General features: G+C 41.7%; 1 protein-coding gene across 15 annotated transcripts in view; it reads left to right on the forward strand.

Moving 5' to 3' along the window:
• UTRN (utrophin) overlaps positions 1-23,773 on the forward strand; it is a 567,675-nt gene that overhangs the window by 442,543 nt on the left and 101,359 nt on the right. For 9 of the 15 annotated variants that reach the window (XM_053290644.1, XM_053290686.1, XM_053290679.1 and 6 more), the window contains 2 exons: positions 1,867-1,927; positions 5,781-5,837. In XM_053290644.1, coding sequence (XP_053146619.1) covers positions 1,867-1,927; positions 5,781-5,837 — 118 coding nt within the window. The remainder of the gene's footprint in view (positions 1-1,866; positions 1,928-5,780; positions 5,838-23,773) is intronic. The other 6 variants (XM_053290678.1, XM_053290697.1, XM_053290762.1 and 3 more) reach the window with 1 other exon arrangement.

Raw genomic sequence — 23,773 nt, forward strand, 5'->3', positions numbered from 1 at the left:
GATGCCTCTCAATATCAGTTGCAGGGGAGCAACAGCAGGAGAGAGGGCATCCGTACACCTCTTGCCTTTGGGCTCCCCAGAGGCATCTGGTGGGCCACTGTTTGAGTGAAACAGGATGCTATACTACATGGGCCTTTTGCCTGATCCAGGAGGGCTGTTCTTATGTTCCTACTTTATTCTTTGTCTCTTAAAAACAGTGGCTTGGATGTAGTGAACTGTACGTATATGGTATGCCACTCACAGAATGGGACATTCTTGCCCTGTCCTCTGGCCTGCAGCCTCCAATATTCCCTCAGGCCAATCCTGAGGGTCTGACCACCAAGAATTGTGTGTGATATAGTGAGGTTGGTAGAAATCCCATTTCCTTCTCATGAGGGGAAGTACCATTCCATTTGCAATACACTAATCAGAATCCAAACCCTGTGGCACACCTTGTTAAAGAAACAAGCAAACCATATAATATTTCCTGTCCAGGGAATCCTGCCTCACAATAAATTCACATTCTTCCTGCTGTACAGTCAAAATTTGGCTATTTAAGAGAACTTTCCCTAAGCTTGGTTAGTTGGTTTAGTTGTATTATTGCTGCTATGAGCTAAAATGTGTCTTCCATTTGGATTATTAGTTTAATTTCTTTAATGGCTTGTTCCCATTCCTCTGCAGCAGTAGCCATATTTCATTTGGGTCTGACCAGTAACATTTAAGCCTAAGACGATCTTCTCTTCTATTTGGTTGCCTTATTCCTTCCCATTCAGTCCAGAGAGCCCATCCTGGAAGAACCATTATCTAGTCAAGCCTTACCTGTGGCTTTCGTTTGGGAAAATCCAGGATCCTTTTTTATGTAACCACAACAGATCAGCAGTCATCTGCTTTTCTACTAAATTGACTTATGTTGCTGTAAATTCAGCTGACTGACTAATCCTTAGGGAGTTCATAATAGGTCAGAGAGAAACAAGGGCAGACTTGGTGACTTAATAGGTTAGAGAGAAACAAGCAAATTCTGGCCTGGTGATTTAAGAATTCATGGTGGTTTAAGGAAAGCATGCAAGTACAACTTTAATCTCACTTTGGTTCTGGAGGGAATTTTGGAGAAAGGGCAAAAGAGGTTATTTCAACTCCCCACATTTTTTTCTGGAAAGATAGGGTAGTGGCTAGCTCATAAACTGTCTGATCTCCTGGTTTGGTATCACTAGCATCTACACACACACCCTAAAGCTTATAGATAGAGATTTTTTTTATTTTGAGGACTGAAAACTAAAATTACCATTCATCTTATGTAGGTGTCTACATTAATTCCTGCAAAATGATATACATATGGCATTGTTTAACAGCATTATGTATAAACTAAACCAGGGGGGAAACACTAATCAGGTTTCCTCTCTTAATCAGGGTTTGAAATGATAATTTGAAGCCGATTGGCAAACCCCAGTTACAAGGAAACTTGTAACTACAATAATAACTAATAATAACTTTAATAACCATGGTTAGTTTTTGTGCAAAGGTAATGCGAAATCTTGGTTGATAGACAAGAGAAGAAGGGGGAAGGAGTGCATGTGTATGCCTGCAATTTGCTCCTAACTTTTTAACACTGCTGATCTTATTCATAGTTATGTTGACAGTGCACTAGATCTATGTGTTTGGATAATGCTAGATGCTTCACACACACAAATCAGTGCCATTTTCAAAATGACTTAAGCCTACGTTAATAGACTAGACTGGGATTGGTGTGTGGGATAAATTGGGGAATTTGCAGAATCCCTACCAGATTATTATCCAGTGCAATCCTATAACTGAATATAATTGCAAAACCAAACTAACATTGTTTTTGTGTCTGCTTTGTAATTACCTTCTATATTTTTATTTCTATAGCCTCCGTTCAGCTACCATGGCAGAGATCGGTTTCACATAACAAAGTTCCTTACTACATCAAGTAAGTTGGCCTTTGTTCTTGTTATAATTATATTTGAGAAAAACGCACAGCATCTTTGAAAGCTCCATTAATCCTTGGCTGCCTTTCGTTCTGCTGGGGGATCAAGTAGAAATGCTTCCATAATTAGTCTCTCCAGTTGAATTTGCACTCATGTTTTGACAGTTTGTCTTTGCTACGATATCAGTTCTTATAGTAATTACCGGAACAATGTCTCAGCAATGGTCCTTGCTTTGTACTGTGGATATTTACATTAACCACATACTCTGAACTATCCTTAGTATGTTGTTGCATTTTGTTCTGTTTATGATTATTCTGATCTTTTGTATTTATTGTTTTCATGTTTGTTGGTAAGCTTATGTTTGTTGGTAAGCTTCCTTATGCATAAAAGTGGGATGTAAGTAATAGATGAAACAAAAATGAAATACTTAGTCATGTTAGAAGTGCCCTTGAATTAATGATGCTATTTGTGCATGAAATTAGAAATTTTAAAATTTGCTTATATTAATAATGCAGTTGATTCCTTCTGCAAAATTAAAGCTTTAATTTCTCTTTAAGTAGAGCTATTTCTGGTTTATATGGTACAACACTTCCAATTGTGTCTTCTGTATTGCAAAACCTTTTGCCAAAATGGGCATATGTGAGAACAAGAACATCGCATTTGATGATATATACCTGTCTCATCACAGTTTCTCCAGAATAGAGATGTCTTCAAAGAGTCTAAGTGAGACAACCATAACAGTGCTCTGTATTTCTGACAGTGTCTTATAAGAAAGTTCCTTGATACTCAGTGATTTTAGGGGACTGCTTGACCATATTTATTTATTTATTTATTTATTTATTCGATTTCTATACAGCCCTTCCAAAAATGGCTCAGGGTGGTTCATATTCAATATAATATTCAATATAATTCATCCAGTGAGCAACCTAAGTCTCTTTCCCAAATAGTTATATAATTGTGCTTCTTCTGATCCCATTTCATAGGAAACTGTTTCATCCTTCCTTTCTCTGCTTAAAATATTCATCTTGGACAGAAAGTATTGAATATGAAGAGATTTAAACCAGAGTAAATTCTGAATACCCATTTTGTCCATTAAGTTCTTCCTTTACTGCATCTCTTTGCCTTGCACCAACTGATAGATATGATGTAATGAGTTTACTCTCCGCAGTCTGAAAGTTGACAGGTCACTTGACCTGGTTGAAATAAAATGTGGTGAAGTTACTTTTGAAAGATCAACATTTGCCCCATTCACCCCCTGGTTGCCAATTTGCTCCTTGTTTTTCTGCTTCCATGCAGTATTTATTTTGAGAAGAAAGTTCAATCATTTTTTGTTGTGTTAGTTGTTAGTTTGTCAGACAGAAATGTACTCAGTATAGAAGAGTGAGTGTCTACAGATCATGGAAGGTTTTCATTTGCCTTTTCCTCCCCTAGTATTTTGAAGTTAAAAGTTTCCATTGATAATTTGTCTGTATCTTATTTTCAGTTTTAGTCTAGAAGAGAAATAACAATGCAGTTAAGACCATATTTAATCAATTAGATTAGGTTGTTTCCATAGCCCAGTTTAACAAAGTAATCACAAGGGTGCAATGATTATGTTCTGTGCTTGCAGAGGTGTATATCCTAGGAGCAAAAAAAGTTTGGTTTAAGAGAAGAGTTAAGGTGCTTACAAATTCCCTCATGCACCACAAAACACTGACATTATAAGTGAAGGTGCCTGCTTTTACTTTTGTCCTGGAAACATGTTGTACAATCTCTCCTGTAAACATGCCTAAACGTGCACAGCAATGTGTCACACAGAGGACTTCATAGAAATACATTCAGTATCATGTTGCATGCAGATATGCAAAGACATTTGCAACAGAATGTCACACAGACTCAGAACAGACGCATGAAGCAGTTCTTCACCCACAGATTCATGCCAATCTAACCAAATGTGCCCACAGACATGGCAGATACCCTTACTTCATCTGTTGTCTTTTACTGCTGCAGCCTACTTGCTCCAAGAAGAGTCATTTTTCTTTTTGGAAGCGGGCTCCAATAGGATGCTTCAATCTGTCAAATCAGGCATTTGTTGCAATACTTAACTTTAGTTTAATGACAGTTTAAAAGAGGAACTTTGAAATCTCATGACACATGTGCAGTTTGCCTCAGTTTTCAATTTGCATCTCTCTTTCCCCAAAAGTCAATCAGAAGAACAAATGCGTTTGTTCCCAGCTACCTCAAGTCTATATCAATTCATTTACTGCACATGGAACTTTGCTTAAAGCCAGACTCCATGTGATGTCTATGAAGCTTAGAAGCACATGCTTCCCCCTCCCATTCTGTGTGAACATTCACTTGGACTCTAGATTACAGTAAATAAGCTGAGATCTGTAACTTTCTTCAGCATTGGATACAGATCTCTGCTTATTTGAAGTAAATAGATCAGAACAAACGGAGACGGGCAGATTCAGACATCACAACCAATCTTGGTTTGCTTTAATCTGGAGTGGAAATGGACACTTATGTGACAATGCGCGGGGGGGGGGGGTAATGCTTTCAAGGCTCAGAAACATTGCATGGAGCCCAGCTTTAACCAAGGTTCTGTGTGAACCAGCCCATTCTCTAAACCATAAATGCATACTCAGATCAAAGACACAAAAGTGAGAAGATCTTTTGAGAGGCTGATTTTTAAGGCCAACCTTCCCACATCTATGACCCAGAGTGATGCAGTGATTTTCAGATCTACTCAGCCTTCTTCCAACCTCATGGCCAACACTGTACTGTGGAATTGATCTTGGGAATGGGAGTCAGAGAATGTGCGCAGCATGTGGGGAGCCAGATCACAGCTCATCTTTCACAGGCCAGGTCAAAGCCCCCTCCATGTCTCCCTTCCCTCTTCAGTTTGGACACAAATGACTCACTGTTCAGAAGCAGGAAAACTAGGCTATATGTATTGGAGGCTCTATGAAAGCTGTATAGATAGGTTTATCACTCATTTACCTAAATGATTTCTTCTAAAGTACACCTTGAGCTGATCTTTAGAAAGCAGCATGAAGGTGATCTAAGTATAACTTGAACTCGAGGATACATGTGGCTCTCTGGAGAACGCTCTGTACTGTCTGGGTTATTTCCTACCTTCCTATGCTACTGAAATGTTTGATTTAGGTTGCATACAAAGTATTTTAAGAAACTATAATGCTGTATATTTCATTACCAATTTTCTTGGGTCAGGCAATGAATAAGATTAGAAGCCTGCAGCTCCTAAACTGACTTTTTTTTTGTTCCGTTCAATATGGAAAATGCATACCCACTATTATCCACTACTTCTTGGCCCTTGTTTGCCCCCTTAGGGTGGCCTAATCACAAGTGACAGTGGGGAGATCTTCTCAGAAACTCCCCATCTCTACGTTGGGGAGATGTTCTCAGAAGCTAGGGAATAAGAACATGGTGAAATCTCATTATCAAGACTTCACACATTTTTCTTTTACAAAGAGTATCCACTGGGATGTGTGTGCGGTAGGATGGGGTGAGGTGGGGTGGGAGTTGTGATGGAGGAGGATTTGTTAACCCTCTCCTGAATGTTATTTTGACACTGAAAATGGACCCACCATATCAGCTGATATTTGCTTTGATTACCAATATATAGGTAACGTTTGCCAATCGGGGCAAATAATAGCTGGTTGGGTAGGCCCATTTTCTGTAGAGAAAATTGTAGTGTGGTGGGGAACATTCTCCATTCTCAGTCTGGATTGAGGCCCCCTGTGGGTGCATTTTTGTGAAAGAAAAATGTAGAGAGTCCCAGTCATGGGATTCCTGGAAACTCTTAAACTAACTTTATTTATTTTTAATTTTATGTTCTGCTCTTCCTCCAAGGAGCCCAGAGGATAAACATAAGCACCATTATGTTTATCCTCACAACAACCCCATGAGGTAAGTTAGACTGAGAGATAAATGACTGGCCCAGCAACCCAGTGAGTTTCATGGCTGAACAGGGACTTGAACTCAGGTTTCCCCAGTCATAGTCCATCATTTTAACCACTACAGCATGCTGGCTTTAGTTAGTTTAGAATGGAAGTGAGCAACCTTATGCCCTCATAGATCTTGCGTCCCTGTCTGCCCATTTCCTTTCAGCCTCAGTCTTACGTTCCAGTTTTATACCCATCTTGTCCTTGGCTTCTCTTTCAGATGCATTTCTTCACTACCGTATCTATTGTTCCTTCACATTCCTGCTTTTCAGTCCATTGCCTACTTTGTTAGACTTCCTTTAGCCACCCTTTCTTATTCAACCATCCTAGCACTCCCTTTTCCTCAGTTAGCTGTCCTTCTCTCCCAGGACCTCTTTTCCAGTGCTCAACTATCCCCTGAGTAAAGCTTTAATCATTGCCAAACTGACAAGACTGCCTTTCTTCCCAGAAGTTGGACTGCAAAAGGCTTCATTCCCTGAGCAAGAGAGCATTCCAAGCCACTGCATCAGGTCACTGCGCCAGGCCACTGCACCAGGTCAGCTAGTTAGTATCAGCCATTTTGCTCTATAAACACAAGGCAATGTAGATAGAATTGTTCTTGGGTTGGTAGAGAAGAAAAACGTACAAGGTAGGAAAGCTTTGATCAAATCCATGACAGTCCAATGATGTCTACAAATCAAGACTAGGCTCTCCATTTAAATAATGAACAGGATTTACTCTTACCCTTTACTTTTCTTTCCTATACCATCCCTGCGTGCTTCGCTTTATGGAGGTGTCTATACAATACCATTGGTCAGTGCAGGGTATAGGAGACTTGCTGGGAGTGTGGGGACAGGCTGCCGCCGACAGCTCCCTTGCACTGTTGTAAGCACATGTGGCTTCCACATCCCTTGTATTGACATCAGATGTACATCAACGTGAGGAGTATGGCCGGCACCTGGAAGGGAGGGCCCCCTCTCCTTCCCAGCTGGAACTTCATTTTCCAGCTGGGTGCTTTCTTTCTTTCCCTTGCTTAGAGTGAGGGTGGGAAAGAAAGCACCCAGCCAGGAAATGACGTGCTGGCTGGAAGGGAGTAAGAGAGAGATTGTGCCCAGCCAGGGAGCACTTTGTTGGCTGGCTGGATATGGGAGGAAGACAAGGGGGTGTCCTGGGACAGGGGTGAGGGGTGCCGAAATGGTCTTCCCAACTCTGACAGCCTAGGGGACCCCCCCCCCCCCCGCTCAGTCTAATGGTGGCTACATCATTGGGTCAGTGTGCATCGTTGTTTGTGTAATGCAAGTAATTGTGCTCATATGCCAGTGATATTGTATTTAGCAAACTGCTGAATTCCTGACCTTCAGTTAGGGAGCCAGTAAAATTGGATTTAGATCTGAGATCCTATAGATGTTTATATCATGGCCAACAGGTCTCTATGTAATCTAAATCTTTAGCAAAAGAATTGCATGGAGTTGATATATGTGTAGCTACTACTCTACTGAATTATACCTGAAGGAAGTCAGCTAACATCTAAAGGTCAGATAGATACATATGAGTCTTTTACTAATGACATCATGGCTCAATTAAATCAAGATTCTGATGCCTCCCTACCTTTGGATGCTGGTGGCCCTGTTATGGATATTATACTTATGGGAGGACCTTGCTAAAGCTTTAAAAGATTGACTGATTAACAACTCCTGCAACATCCAACTGCTATCATGAAACATTGCTGGTTGGCAAACTAAAGTAAGTGATCCATCTGTTTTGGAGTATTTATTATTTATTTGTTGAACATAAAAAGAGAAGGGTCTTTAAAAACATTTTTTTTAAAAACGTTGACATTTTAAAAAACTGTTCTTAACAGTTTTTTTAAACCACCCATTACTAGTCTCTAGGTGGTTTACAGCAATAAACAAACCAAGAAATTTTTTAAAAAAGAACATATAAAAAGTTCAAATTAAAATAATACCCATATAACTGTCAAATAGCTAAACAACTTAGCTGAAGAGATGTGTCTTAAGTTGGCATTTATCCATAAGTGTCACCACTAAGCTCCAAGCTAAGTGTAATAAGCTAGATGTTTCATTCCATTCTTCTCTAGCCTGTATAATAGAATTTAAATCTTCTTTGTTGCTGGTTGTTAACATGTACACTCCCCCTCACTCACCCGGAGAGGCGCACTGAGCCATGGACCATGGGGATTTGGTCCGTGGCCTCCTATCTTCTGGGGGGCCTCCCTAGAGTCCCGCCACTGCCCCACACCCGCTGGGTGAGTCAAATTTTTTTTTTTTTTAAAAAAAAACTTGTTTAAAGCGCCACTGCGCGGTGGGGGTGGGGGTTGCCAGCGGGTGGCCAAGCACTTGGGGGGGGCGGACTAGCAGCAGCAAGAGCTCCTTCTCTGAGCCCGCCTGCCTCCCAAATGACAGATTGAGCCTTTTTGGCCCATTTCGGGCCTCGAGACCACTGATACTCCATTGGTGCATCACTCTTCTAGAGACATAATTAGCAATTTTGTGGGAACATGCTTGATGCAATTTGTCAGTAGGTTAAATATGTTTATTTTGAATGAGTCTCTGGAGGGAGATTTGATTGAGGAATTTGTATATGGGGGCAGGCGGGGAGTCTGATTGACTATTTTATAGTTTCTAGAAATCTGTTAGACTATACACTACAGCTGAAAGTATATATTCATGTAGACCATATGCCTTTGACTAGTGTGCTTTTTAATTTATTCATAAATGATCTAGAAGCAGGGGTAAGCAGTGAGGTGGCCCAACTCTTTAGGGTAGTGAAATCCAAATCAGATTGTGAGGAGCTCCAAAAGGATCTCTTCAAATTGGGTGAGTGGGTGACAAAATGGAAAATGCAGTTCAATCTTGGGAAGTGTAAAGTGATGCACATTGGGATGAAAACCCCCAGCTTCAAGTATACATTGATGGGATCTGAGCTGTTGATGACTGACTAGGAGAGGGATCATGGGGTCATGGTGGACAGCTCGTTGAAAGTGTCAACTCAATGTGCAGCAGCTGTGGAAAAGGCCAGTTCCATGCTAGGCATCATTAGGAAGGGGGTTGAAAATAAAGCTGCTAATATTATAATGCCCTTATACAAAACTATGGTGCAGTCACACTTGGACTAACATACACAATTCTGGTCACCGCATCTAAAGAAGGACATTGTAGAACTGGAAAAGGTGCAAAAGAGGGCAACCAAGATGATCAGGGGCCTAGAGCACCTTCCTTATGCGGCAAGACTTGTTTAGAAACAAGACGACTGCGGGGAGACATGATAGAGGTCTATAAAATCATGCATGGTGTGGAGAAAGTGGATCGAGAAAAAAATTTCTCCCTCTCACATAACACTAGAACCAGGGGTCATCCCATGAAATTGAAATTTAGGACCAGCAAACAGAGGTACTTTTTCACACAATGCATAATCAAGTTATGGAATTCTCTGTCACAAAATGTGGTGACAGCCAACAAGCTGGATGGCTTTAAGAGGGGTTTGGATAATTTCATCGGATGGCTATAGTCTACCTATTATCAAACTTTGATTCCACAATCCCACTCAGAGTTCTGTAGCCTGGGTGTGTGGGGCTGGTTGGCCGGCCCCCTCTCAGCGGGATTAAAACCTCATGGTTGTTACGATGTCTGGATTTTGTCCGTGCTGAATTTACACCCAGTCATTAATCCTGTTCTAGGCAGTCCTCCTTATGAGGCTGACCCTTAGAGGGGGTACCCACACTCTAATTTTTATGCCTTGTTGCAGGTTATGTAATATTAACCAATAAAAGTGGCCCTAGTTCATCCAACCACACGTGTCCTGTCTTTATTGGGCCTGGGTGTGCAATTGCAGAATCCCTTACTACTGACAGATGAACGAGGATCCCCTCTAACAACTAGTACTAGTCCATGGTTTTATTGTGAGTGTGTACTGACAAGGAAATCCCTGTTTAAAGAATATAACCTATTTAGAGCTGCCAACCCCCAAGCAACTTGACTATTGGTGATGGGGTTCTTTTGGTGTGGGGATCACTCAATCAATCTTGATTACAGTCATAGACCAGCATAAGTACAAGGTGAAAAAACAATATAAAAATCTTATCCGCCATAAGAAAGAATTGATGATGAAAAGGTCATGGCAGGTGTTGTTTCAGGCCTCTAAATCCCTCTAAATTTTGGGTGTTGGTGAGAGGTAGAATAAGTCCTAAAATGAACCATGATTTAAATCTGATTCCACCTAGAATCTGGGAATCTTATTTTCATGCTCATTTCTCTTCTGGTTGTCCTCATATGATCGGGGGCAGAATGGATCCCTGAATGATCTCCAGTTACCTTGAGGAGATTATGATCTGGTTGGTCAACAAAAATCAGGGAAGGCCTCTGGTGATGATTATGGGCATGGTGGTTCTAGCTTCTCTTTTTACCTTTATTGATCATACTGCATGTGCCTGATGGTTGAGAAAAGCAATAAAGCTGACTCGGCTAATTATAGGCTAGGCGTGTGCACAGATGGGTTCACAGTCGAACCAGGCCATCATGAACTGGGCTGGTTCGATTGTGAACCAGTTCAAGCTGGTTCATCAGTTTGATAGGCAGAGGTGCTCTAATCCCTGGACCTTGGGTCCCCGGTCCGTAGCCTCCAAGGTCTGGAGGGCCTCCAAATGGCCGGGGGGAGGTCTTCTGCAACCACCCCATGCCCGCCACGCTGAATCTCAATTTTTTTATTTCAGCCACTCTGCGGCCAAGCGGGGGCTGCTGGCGGGTGAGCTGAGCAGTCCTTCTCCCCACTCACCCCTGCAATGGCGGCTTGAGCAGATGGGTTGGGTAGAAGGACTGCTCGGCTGACTCCCCCGGCAGCCACCCCTTGGCTGTGCCCTCAGAGGTTTGGTGCAGCAGGAGGCCCCCAAGATTAGGTTTTGGGGAGCCTCACACGTGGGGGAGGGTGTTTGCGCTGGGGAGATCTGGGTGCCAAAATTACCTTGGTATGCCCCTGTTGACAGGCCCAGCTGGCTGGCTTGCAGAGCGGTGGTTCATTCCAAATTTGGACTGAACTGCCACAAACTGTCCATGGGTAAACGGTTTATTATAGGCCCTATAACAGGCCTATCAGCCTTCTTTCTGCTGTTAGCAAACCTTATGCTAGACACTTATATTGGAAGCGTCTTAATCGATTTGATCGAGAAACTGTAATAGTACATGGGCAGGCAGGATTTAGATATGGACAAACTACTTTAGATCAGGGCCTTGATACTGAAAACCAGGATATATTACCTGGTGTGCAATGCCCAGTAATTCGCTCACCAAGGGAGATCGTTTATTTTAAGCTTTATTTGACTCTGCAGAGCAAAGAAAGAGCAAGTCCCTGGGAAATAGATTTCCAAAGGCAGGGCAGCCCAAAATGGAGTCTGCCCAAAGGTTTTATACAAAATGGATACAGAATTTCACACGTTCATCAAATCAACAACTCAAAAGACAGTCTGGTGATACATCGCAATACTAGCATCTATAGCGCTTTGAAGATTCAACACTGGCATTGTTAGTGCCCTAAATTCTGGACTCCTACAGAGTTAGTTTAATCTGTATTCGTTCCTGCCTCAGGTTACTGAGTACCACAGGAAGGCCAGATAATTTATGGTTGTTGCAGATTTCAGGGTAACAGGAGAGTGTGAAAAGCAGTGTGACAAAACTAACCAAATGCCTTCTGCATGCAGATAAACAAATCAGGTCATGGCAGAAGAAACTCTGGCTCTGTATTGAAGAACCTAAAATGGCGTTACTAATGTCATCTATGTCAATGATAGTTTTTATGTCTATTTCACAGGTATCAGCTTGATCTATAAAAAAGCAAGTTGACGGGGGCACTCTATGTTACTTTGGTTGTTTTTAAGGCAGCTTTTGATCACATCTCGCGGGATAGATTATGGATTAAATGATTTACTACTATTGACTGTCGACTACTCCTGCTAATACAGAATCTTTATGGGCTCCTATTTAAGAGTTCTCTGTAACCTGCAGGGACATATGATGGATCCTATAAGCAGGTGTATGACAAGGTCGTACGAAAGGTGCACGACAGGTCTGAATTTTGACCCCATTCCTTTTAAACTATATTATATTAATGATATGGTGGGTAGACGCTCTAGTTAACCTCAATTGCACACCAATCCCTGCTCCTTCATGCAGATGCCGCTGAGCTGCGCTGCTGTCATTGTCCATGGCAGGGATGAGGAGAATGTTAAGATATCTGACCAACTGCTGCCAAGAAAACTTGTTGACCATCAACTGTCAGGTTGTAATGTTTGCCAGAAGGCCTATTATGCATAAATGGCAAATAAATTGGGTCAGTATTGAGCAAACAGTGCAGTATAGATATTTCAGGGTTATTTTTTATGCGACAGGTAGCTGGAAAGAGCACATTAATTCTGCTGTGACAAATGCCCAGAGATCTGCTACTGCAATTTGATCATCATCTTCTCCTCAGGGGGTAAATACATTCCCACGGCTATTAAGGTTTTTCAATCCAAGGTATTATTACAGCTTCTGTATATGTATATGTAGGTTCTCAAATCTGTATGTACAGGATTATTGTTTATATGAGGGGGTTCAGTCTAGAATTTTTTGTCCATATTTTCAACTCCTCATTGTATATCTGATGTCAAGTTGTGATTGGAGGCAGGCCTGCCTAGTTTGGAGACACGTGTATGAATCTATACTTTTAAGTTTTGGCTGAAATTGATATTTTTTCCAATCGGACTTGGTCCCTTGATCCTTAGTGATGAATATTTCTCTGACTGGACCAATTCTATTACTTAAAATCTTAAGACATATGGATTGTCACTGCAATATTTATTCCCAAAATGCTAAATTAATTATTAGGCAGCATGTGACTGATACGGAATATAAAAAATATTTAAGTCTGGAACCTTGATACACATGGATTGGTGATGATAGGATTGTTTACAAACTTGCTAATTATTTGTATAATCTGATAAGAAGGGCCCTTACACTGGCATGGTTGGATGTGTTGCCTTTGGCAGTGTTAGGGGAAATCCTGTATTGCTCCAGGAAATCCTGTATTTGGAGCATTTGTGCCCTTGTGGGAATGAGAATGGGGATGTTGACTCAATTGGTCATGTACTTTTATATTGCTCCTTTTATTGAGATTTGCATCTTAGATGTATTGCTCCCCTTATAAACCCATATCCCAATAATACAAATGAGTTCTTTTAGAACGGCCCTGCTGGATCAGGTCTATGGCCCATCTAGTCCAGCATCCTGTTTCACACAGTAGCCCACCAGATGCCACTGGAAGCCTACAGGCAGGAGTGGAGGGCATGCCCTCTCTCCTTCTGTTAGTCTCCTGCAACTGGTATTCAGAGGTATCCTGCCTCTGAAGCTGGAGGTGGCCTATAACCCTCCGACTAGTAGCCATTGATAGACCTCTCTTCCATGAAGTTATCCAGATCCTTCTCAAAACCATCCAGGTTGTTGGCTGTCACCACATCTCGTGGCAGAAAATTCCACAAGTAGATTATGCGCTGTGTGAACAAGTACTTCCGTTAGTTGGTCCTAAATTTTCATTTCATGGGATGACCCCTGGTTCTAGTTTTATGTGAGGAGGAGGAGAATTTATCTCTATCACCTTTCTCCACACCATGCATGATTTAATAGATGTATAAAATTTTATGGCCTATAGCCCACAGACTAGTAGCCATTGATAGACTTCTCACCCTGTGTTGTTTACCTTCTTTCTGTTTGCCAGGTTAACATTTCCCATTAGGTAGCTAAATTTTGTTCAGCTGTGATTAAGATTTGATCAGGGTGTGTTAGGTTATTGTCTCATTTTACCGTGTAGTTTTTACATATACTTGATTCATATCACAATATACGTTGTCATAAGTTCATTCGGTTAACATCTATGTTGGTCTGGATATATCTCTGGAAGGGATGGTAATCGTTTTGTTAATTTGCAACTTTGTTACGTGTAACTGATCAAAGATTGTTATAGACTGATTGACTGGTTTTATTTTTTTGACAAAGATGCTTTGGTAGAATTTATGAGGAGGATATTCTGCAGCCTTAACAAAATCAGTGTGGGTGTTGGAAGATTTTTAAAGTCTGCAGTGGATTTTTAAGAGGAAAGTGTCAACATGATTTAGAGCTATCTATTTTTCAAGAGAAACAGTACTTTCTGTCTCTTGTCCTCTTTCAGTGGTTAGCAAGCTTTTACGTGAACAGACAGCAGTGTCTAAAAAGAGTATTTGTTTTGGCAAAAGAGCCCCTTCCCTTCATAATATATTTTCTTGTCCACATTTTCAAGCATATATATGTAAATACATATATAATTCTCAAAATATACATTCACAACCAATGCACATCTCTCTTCTCTTTTATGACTTGAGCCCTTGATCTAAGCTTTTACAAGTTTCCTTTTGTACATAAATGGAGTTCAGTGACATTTGCTGTGTTGCATGGGGCATGCACGTCGGAGACTTCCTGTCATATCCAGAAGATGGGGCAACGGGGCATCAGGAAGGCATGCTGCCATCCCGATGGGGTTTCCAAAAGATGGATGCCGGCGGGCGGGAAGCGGCGGGAGGAGTAAGTGCACCCTCCCCCACTCTTAAAGCAGCACCCCCGCCACCTTCGAGCCTCCCCGCTGTGGTTCCATGCATACTCCTAGTCTCTGTCAGATCGACTTGGTCCTTTACCTGGATCTTGGAGGTAGAGTTATATGATATAAATATGTTCAGATTTGTTCTGAGCATAATATAGGGTTTTCCTGCACGCTCATGTTAGCTTTTTGTGTATAGAAGAGAAAGGGGCATGGAGTGCTCTTTACAACTGGATATCAGTGCTGTTCAAAAGGCAAACTGAGCCATTCATTTGAAAGCCTACTATTGCTGCATGCCTTTTTAAAATTTCTCTCAGTTCAGTTTGCCTTCGTATTTAATCTCTTACTCATATTCCACAGTAATCTTTTTTATGCTTCTGTCATTTGCGTGTTTCATTTATTGCAATAGACATCAGTGGACAGTGTAAGGAGGCAATGACTGAGCAAAGAGACGTTAGTTTTCTATCTATCAAATTTAAGGAAGATTGAAAAGGTTTTGATGAAAAATTGACCCAAGATATTCAGACTAATAAGCAGAATTGGAAACATAGTGGTGTGTGTGTGTGTGTGTGTGTGTGTGTGTGTGTGTGTGTGAAGTTAAGTTGTGCCGTTGAATCAGTGTCAACTCCTGGCGACTACAGAGCCATGTGGTTTTTCTTTGGTAGAATACAGAAGGGGTTTACCACTGCCAGCTCCTGTGCAGTATGAGATGATGCCTTTCAGCATCTTCCTATATCACTGCTGCCTGATAAAGCTGTTTCCTGTAGTCTGGGAAACATATCAGCGGGAATTCAAACCAGCAACCTCTTGCTCCGTAGGCAAGTTACTTCCCTGTTGCGCCATTAAGTGAATTCACCTAATCACAGAATTCACTGATCTACTTCTATTTGTAATAGACATGATATGTTTGGACAAATTTTTATAAGAGAAAAATTGATTTCTCTAAGCAAATGTTAAACAAAATGCATTTTTCATTGCTTCTGTTGCAAAGACATAGACTATAATGAGCTTTAGAATTATGTTACTTATAACCATTCTCTGCATATCTAAAAGGGGTGCTTGGCTTTCAATGGAAAACTGGAAAAAACAAAGCCTAAAAGACAGAACTAATAAAGAAAGGAAATATATAAAAATGAGTAGGTGAGAGCCATAATTGAATGGGCAAAGTTATTTTGTGTAGATTACACTTAGGGGAAAGTCCACGAAATATATGTCATAGCATTTTTTACTAATGTGCTTGCACATGGGGAGCAGTGGGGACAGCTTGGTGGGGAAAATGCTGGAAAGAACACCACTTCCCAGTAATCCCCATGTTCCTTTCCAGGAATCGCTGGGGCTGAGCAGGTTTCCATTTCTCTTTATCGTACTCCACCAGTTCTGAGAAAAGCACAGCAGTGCGCAGAGGTGGGTAGTAGTGAGGAATGGTCACTTCCGCATTGTGCCGGGGTGGGGGGGGTTGTGTGGAATGTTTGGCTTCCGATATTTACAACCAAATATTTGTTTATGCCATTGAGTCTCACTAATGGGTTTGTTATTGTATTCATTGTCTTCACTTTCCCCCTCTATCTTTCTCCAAATTTTCTCTCTCTGTTAAATGTATATATTTAGAAAGTTTTAAAAAATATAAACATTGAAGGAACAAAATAAGACTTCATATGCATATAGGGTTATAATGGGTTATGGGGCTGAGACTGCCTTGGTGGCCTTATGGATGATCTCCAATTGGCGAAACAGAGGGAGTGTGACTCTGCTGATCCTTTTGGATCTCTTGGCGGCTTTCAGTACCATTGACCATGGTATCCTGCTGGGTCTCATGAAGAAGGTGGGTTTGAGTGGTACTGTTTTACAGTAGTTCTGTTCCTATCTCTCTGGGAGATTCCAGATGGTGTCGCTTGGAGACTATTATTCTGCAAAGTGAGAGCTAAAGTGTGAAGTCTCTAATGCTTTTTAACATCTACATGGAACCACTGAGATCTTCAGGAGGTTTGGTCTGGGATGCTATCGATATAGATATATAGATATACTATGATATCACTATAGAAATGCTATTAATAGAGAGCCACCGTGGTGTAGTGGTTAGAGTGCTGGACTAAGACCGGGGAGACCCAAGTTCAAATCCCCATTCAGCCATAATACTTTCTGGGTGACTCTGGGCCAGTCACTTCTCTCTCATCCTAACCTACTTCACAGGGTTTTTGTGAGGAGAAACTTAAGTATGTAGTACACCGCTCAGGGCTCCTTGGAGGAAGAGCAGGATATAAATGTTTTTTTTAAAATGCTGATGACATCGAGATCTATTTCTCCATACCAACTTCATCAAGAAATGGCATGACAACCCCCCACCCCCAAGTACCTGCCTGGAGGCAATAATGGGCTGGATGAGGGATAACAAACTGAAGTTGAATCCAAACAAGATGACAGTACTGTCTGTAAGGGGTCAGGATCTGAGAGATGGTTTAGATCAGGCCTGCTCAACTTAGGCCCCCCAGTTATTTTTGGACTACAACTCCCATAAGCCCCAGGCACAGGGGCCAATAGCCAGGGATTATGGGAGTTGTAGACCAACATCTGCAGGAGGGCCAAAGTTGAGCGGGCCTGGTTTAGATCTACCTGTTTTGGATGGGTTTACACTCCCCATAAAATATCAGGTCTGTCGCCTGGGAGTGCTCCTGGATCCCAAATTCTCCCTGGTTTCTCAGGTTGAGGCAATGGCCAGGAGTTCTTTTTATCAGCTTCAGCTGATACGCCAGATACGTCCATTTCTGGAGACAAATGACCTTAAAACTGTGGTACATATGCTGGTAACCTCTAGGGATGTGCACAGAACTTCAGTGGGGCGGTTTGAAGGCGGCGGGGGTCTCCCTTTAAGAGCCAGGGGAGGGTGCAGTTACAGCTCCCCTTCTGATATGACCAGAAGTCTCCGACGTGCCTGCATGCGCTGGCACGCACAGGCGCGTTGGTGACTTCCGGTCATATCCAGAAGATGAGGGCAACGGGGCGGCAGGGAAGTATGCTTCTGCCCCGATGGCTTTTAAAAAAACTGACGCCGGCGTCAGAAAAGCAATGGGAGGGGTAAGTGCACCCTCCCCCCACTCTTAAAGGGAGACTCCTGTTGCCTTATTCATTCATTCATTCATTCATCATTCATTCATTCATTCATTTAACTTCTATACCGCCCCCAGTTTAATCTCTGGGCAGTTAACATAAAAACAATTAAAACACATATAAAAGTTAAAACAATGCAACATTTTAAAAACAGCCATAAAATTAAAAACACAGTTTTTTAAAGCTGGGGAAACTTGGGTAAAAAGATGGGTTTTCAGGTGTGTTTTTTTTAAATTGCCAGAGATGGGGAGGATCGCATCTCAGCAGGAAGCGCATTCCACAATCTCAGGGCAGTGACCAAGAAGGCTCGTCTCTGTGTAGCCACCAGACGAGTTGGTGGTAACTGGAGATAGGCCTCCTCAAATGACCTCAATGGGTGGTGTGGGTCATAGTGAAGAAGACGCTCTCTTAAATACCCAGGGCCTAAGCCATTTAGGGCAACTAGCACTTTGTATTTTGCCCGGAAACGTATTGGCAGCCAGTGAAGCTCCATCAGCAGAGGAGTAATGTGGTCTCTCCAAGATGACCCAGAGACCAGCCTGGCTGCCGCATTCTGAACCAACTGGAGTTTCCAGACTACGTACAAAGGCAGCCCCATGTAGAGCTCATTACAAAAGTCAAGTCTGGAGGTTACCAACAAATGTACCACTGTTTTGAGGTCATTGATCTCGAGAAACGGGCGCAGCTGGCGTATCAGCCGAAGATGATAGAAAGCACCTCTGGCCACCACCTCAATTAAGAAATCAAGGAGAGGTGTGGATCCAGAAGTACTCCCAGACTGTGAACCTGTTCCTTTTGGGGAAGTGTGACCCCATCTAGAACAGGTAGATCAAGATCATCTCTGGAGTTCTGACCCCACACAATAAGTACCTCTGTCTTATCTGGATTCAGCTTCAGTTTATTCTCCCTCATCCAGCCCATTACTGCTTCCAGGCAGGCATTTAGAGAGGATATGCCAGCTCCTGAAGAAGTTGGCATGGAGAAGTAGATTTGGGTGTCATCAGCGTACTGGTAACACCCGGCTCTAAATCCCCTGATGATCTCTCCCAGCGGTTTCATGTAGATGTTAAAAAGCACTGGAGAAAGTTTGGAGCCTTGAGGGACGCCATACTTAAGTTCAGATCTCGAAGAGCAACAGTCTCCAATCAACACCATCTGGAATCTGTCCGAGAGGTAGGAGCGGAACCACTGTAAAACAGTGCTTCCCACCCCCAACAATCTTAGACGTTCCACAAGGATACTGTGGTCAATAGTATCGAAAGCTGCCGAGAGATCCAAAAGGACCAGCAGAGTCACACTTCCTCTGTCAATTCCCAATTCCCATCAGGCCGACCAAAGCAGTCTCCATCCTGTAGCCCACCCGAAAACTAGTTTGAAATGGATCTAGATAATCAAACTGGCAGAACCACCGGTTCATTGAACCAGTTCGGAGGCCCATAAAGGGCCTCTGAACTGGTTCTGTGCACATCCCTAGTAACCTCTATGCTTGAATACTGTGATGCTCTCTACATGGGGCTGCCTTTGTACATAGTTCAGAAACTACAATTGGTACAGAATGTGGCAGCCAGATTGGTCTCTGGGTTTAACCAAAGGGACCTTATTACACCAGTTCTAAAAGAACTGCACTGGCTGCTGAAAGGTTTCTGGGTGAAATACAAAGTGCCTGTTATTACCTATAAAGCCCTCAGTGGCTTAGGTCTAGGGTACTTAAAAGAGCGCCTTCTCTGCTGTGCAACCTGTCACCTATTAAGATCATCTGGAGAGGTCCAGTAACAGTTACCACTGACACGTTTAGAGGTAACCCAGGACCAGGCCTTCTCTGTGACTGCCCTGGGGCTTTGGAATGCGCTCCCTGTTGAAATAAGAGCATCTCCTCCTCTGTTTTTATGAGGACCCTGAAGATGTACCTGTTTTCCCAGGCTTTCAATTGAAATTGAAATTTTAATGTGTATTTATTTATTGAGATTTTTATCTGTTTTATGAATTTTAACTGTTTTATATTGTTTTTATATTATGTCTTAACTTGGAAATTTCTGTATCAGGTGGTATAGAAATTCAATCAATCAATCTATCAATATGCAATGTTAGTTTTAAAAAAACCCCAAAACAATAATGCCTCAATATCATCAGTAGGTTAATATCAAATTTCACTGGTACACTAGTTGTTTTTATATAAGCTTGAAAAATATTATACTAGCATCATCAAAAATAAAGTTTGTAAAAAAATCTTATGTTTTCGTGTCTTCTACAACAAATAGTATTCTGTAATTTTTTAAAACTTCCCATCAGGAAAACTCAAAATTATTTGTTTGTTTGTTTGTTTATTACATTTCTAGATCACCCCATCCAAAGGCTCTGGGCAGTGCACAAGATGTTTCAAAAACATAAAAAACAAACACCATTTAAAACACACTGCTTAAAACAATATAAAGACTATTTTAAAACCATCTGAAACCATTTAAAACCAATTAAAATACTTTAAAATATAATTTAAGTATTAATTTAACAAATCAGTCTCTCTCCCTGAGTCACAGTAAATGTGTATCAATCTAGGGACGAAAAACTAATCTATATGCCAAAATAAATCTTATCCTTTCTCCTGGCTAATAATATTCTTCTTCTTTAGAACTGGGAAAGAAAAATAATACTTAACTTTCTGGAAGAAGTAATAGAGATCTAAAATCTCGAAGTCATCTCTTTGTCACCAGTTGACAAAGTGGTTTCAGTTTTCAGAACAGTTATTACTATAGAATGACATCAATCCTGCTGATGTAGTTTGGAACACTTCTCAAGATTGTCCGTAGAGATAAAGATTGCCAACCAATTAGAGAATTTTATTTAATTCTTAACCATTTCATTATTTATAAAATATAAACCTCCATTTTACAAAGCCTCAATATAAATGTTTTAAAGATAAAGAAGGATGTTTTGCTCAATTTAATGCACAAAAAGCACTGTTCCTTGATTAAACAGAATGTCTTGAATATTTTTGCTTTCATTCCTTATTAGTGATGTATCAAATCCAGAATAAATTCAGATATGTATAAACAAGCATGCTCTTAATTATCAGCCTCAAGAAGAAAAAAAAGCCCTTACCAATTAAAATTCTTCTTGCCACTGGTTTATCAGCTAAATTGAATATATCAAAACTTGCATCCCTAGAACAAAATACTGCATACCCCACTCAAATATTAATTTTAAGCGAAGCAGCAATGTTTTATTTACAGAGTATTCACAGGCTTGGACAGGGCTTGTGTCTGCCAACTACCCTTGAGCACAATGGAACTGGCATTCCAATTTATAACGTGGGCTACTGAATGGCCACCTTCGGATGCAACACAAAACTACAGGTCCAATGGACCCACAGATCCGTGTCTCCCCCCCCCCCCCCGGCACTCCTGTCCGGATTTGGATGAAACAGAGAGCTCCCGCTCTGAAATCTCATTGACTGCAGATAGGAGGAGGAACTGGCTGCCGGGGCTTGCTTCTTTACTGAAGAACATAAGAACAGCCCTGCTGGAGCAGGCCTATCTAGTCCAGCATCCTGTTTTATACAGTGGCCTACCAGATGCCTCTGGGGAGCCCACAAGCATGAGGGCATGCCCTCTCTCCTGCTGTTGAGACCCTGCAACTGGTATTGAGAGGCATCATGGCTCTGAAGCTGGAGGGTGGCCCAAAGCCAAAGGACAGCCCGGCAACTAATAGCAGATGGGGCAAGAGAGGTGCTTCCTTCCTCAACGCTGTTTGCAGGAGGAGGAGACTATGGTGCCACATTCAAACTTAATGCTGGCACCACAGAACTGGAGTTAAAGGCGGTGAAACTCACTACAAACTGAAGGCACAAAATACAGTTTGGTGAGGGAAACTCTGGGTCCTTTTATAAAGGAAACTGCATTTGCATGCATTCCGCTGTACAGTTTCTGAAACCAGTGGTCCTTTCACCTCTGGTTACTTGTTACATGTGAATGTGGCCAGTGCTTCAGGATGAGTAATATATTTTTGAATAATACTTAACCTTAAGATACTAAAACATACAATACTTACAAATACCTTTTAAAAACTTGACCATTATATATTGGAGCTAATTAAAACTATGAACTTTATCCCATTAGGGATGTGCACAAAATGTTTGAGCACATTTTGGGAGCAGGGCCTGGGAGCTCTAAGAAAGAGGAGAGCAGGTCCCGCTAGGACAGCACATGTCCCTAGAAGCCCTGCATGGAGTCAGCATGTAAACGGCATCTGCGCATGCATGGGTGCCATTTCTACAGTCAGCAACACCATGCTGACCATGTAAATGGTGTCTGCACAGTCGCCTTGTGTAGGCTGATGCCACATGGGACTTCTAAGGGTGTGCATCACCCCAGCAGGAAGCTGCATGGGGTGGCGGAGAGCAGGTAAGGACCTGCTCTCCGCCATCTTAAAGTTCACAGACCCCGCTCCCAAAATCTGCTCAAACCATAGTTTGAACCATGGTTCATGCACATCCCTACACCCTGTTCTTTCACTTCAGTTTCTGTGATGTCCCAGTGGGAAGTAATGTATGTAGCAAAGTACTTTGTAATATTCAAAGTACTTCATAACTTCTTTTGATGAAAAGGTTGTACTAACCCATTGTATCTCTGTGAGTTCACTATTTATGTGAGTCTGGTGCAGGCTTTGAACAAATGAATGATATCTTCCAAGGGCTACCAAGTGTGTCAAGGTTCCTGGTGGAAATTTTAAAAACCTGTGGCATCATCGTTAGTGGCATACAGTATTCAGAGGCAATATAACACTTTCATGTTGTGCTCTCTTACTGAAGGTGTTTAAATACCCAAAGCCCTGTGGACAATGGGAAGATCCATCCTAATGTACAGAAGAGAAAGGCATTGCAAGCTGCAAATGTGTTATTTCTTTGTCCTCACTTTATTTTTTCTTCAAGTAATTTCAAATAGTTTTGCACATGAATATTTTGAGCTTCACTGTGTGGGCAGTGTGTTTCAGTGGGGATCAGTTCAGTACTCTTGGTTAAAAGATAAAGTGTGCTATCACATTGATGTTGACTCCTGGCGACCACAGAGCCCTGTGATTGTCTTTGGTAGAATACAGGAGGGGTTTACCATTGCCACCTCCCATGCACTATGAGATGATGCCTTTCAGCATCTTCCTTTATTGCTGCTGCCCAATATAGGTATTTCCCATAGTCTGGGAAACATACCAGCGGGGATTTGAACTGGCAACCTCTGGCTTGCTAGTCAAGTCATTTCCCCGCTGCACCATTAGGTGGTTAAGGTGGCTATAATGAGTGGATATTTTGCAGTTTGGCCACAGATAAAGGGCATGGCATCCTATTCTGATAAGATAAAAAGTTGGTCAGTCTTTTAGAACAGGGGTTCCCAACGGGGGGGGGGGATAGCTGAAGGGCTCACTGGGGGGTCTCAGAGCCCTTCTGTCTTCCCAAGCTGCAGCCAAGCTATTTGTTCCCTAACTGAGAATTGCCAGCTTGAAAGCAATGTGTCCTCAGCGATGTGCCCTCTGCAGAAGAGGAAGGTGAAGACCCTCTTCTTCTGATCCTGATTGTTTGACTATGTGTCAAACAAACTATGCTCAGCATATCTCTCACCTACCTGACAGGCTTCAGAAAATTAGCACTGAGTACTCCCATTGAGATTAATAGGCCAATTAATGTTAACAAGACTGTTATGAGTAACTTAGTATGGATGTGAGCCAATGTGTAGTAGCCTGACTCCTAAGTGTAACACTTAAGTAAGTGTGTGTGTGTGTGTGTGTAGATAGATAGATAGATAGATAGATAGATAGATAGATAGATAGATATGTGCATAATGGGATAAATTTACTTGTCCCATTAACTTCAGTAGGAGTACTCATGAGCAACTTAGTCACGATCTAAAACGGTGACTGGAGAAGCCTGACTCATTACTGTAACATTTAAAGTGTGTGTATTACACTCACTCACTCATTCTCTCTGTGGGATACCTGAGCTGAAGATTTGCAATAGAAGGGGTACACATTAAGGAACCCTTGCTTTAGATAAAATATTTGGGGAATATGGGTAATTGGAAAACTTCTGAGGTGCCTGAAATGCTTCTGGAAATGACTTATTGAAAGTCATAGTTTGAAGTGGTTATTGTGTGCAGAAACTAGTGGTTTTGGAGGAAATTGCCACTTCTTCTTCTAGTGGCATCACTGACTTTAAACTTT

The sequence above is a fragment of the Hemicordylus capensis genome, chromosome 1 (genome assembly GCF_027244095.1).
Source record: "Hemicordylus capensis ecotype Gifberg chromosome 1, rHemCap1.1.pri, whole genome shotgun sequence".
NCBI lineage: Eukaryota > Metazoa > Chordata > Lepidosauria > Squamata > Cordylidae > Hemicordylus > Hemicordylus capensis.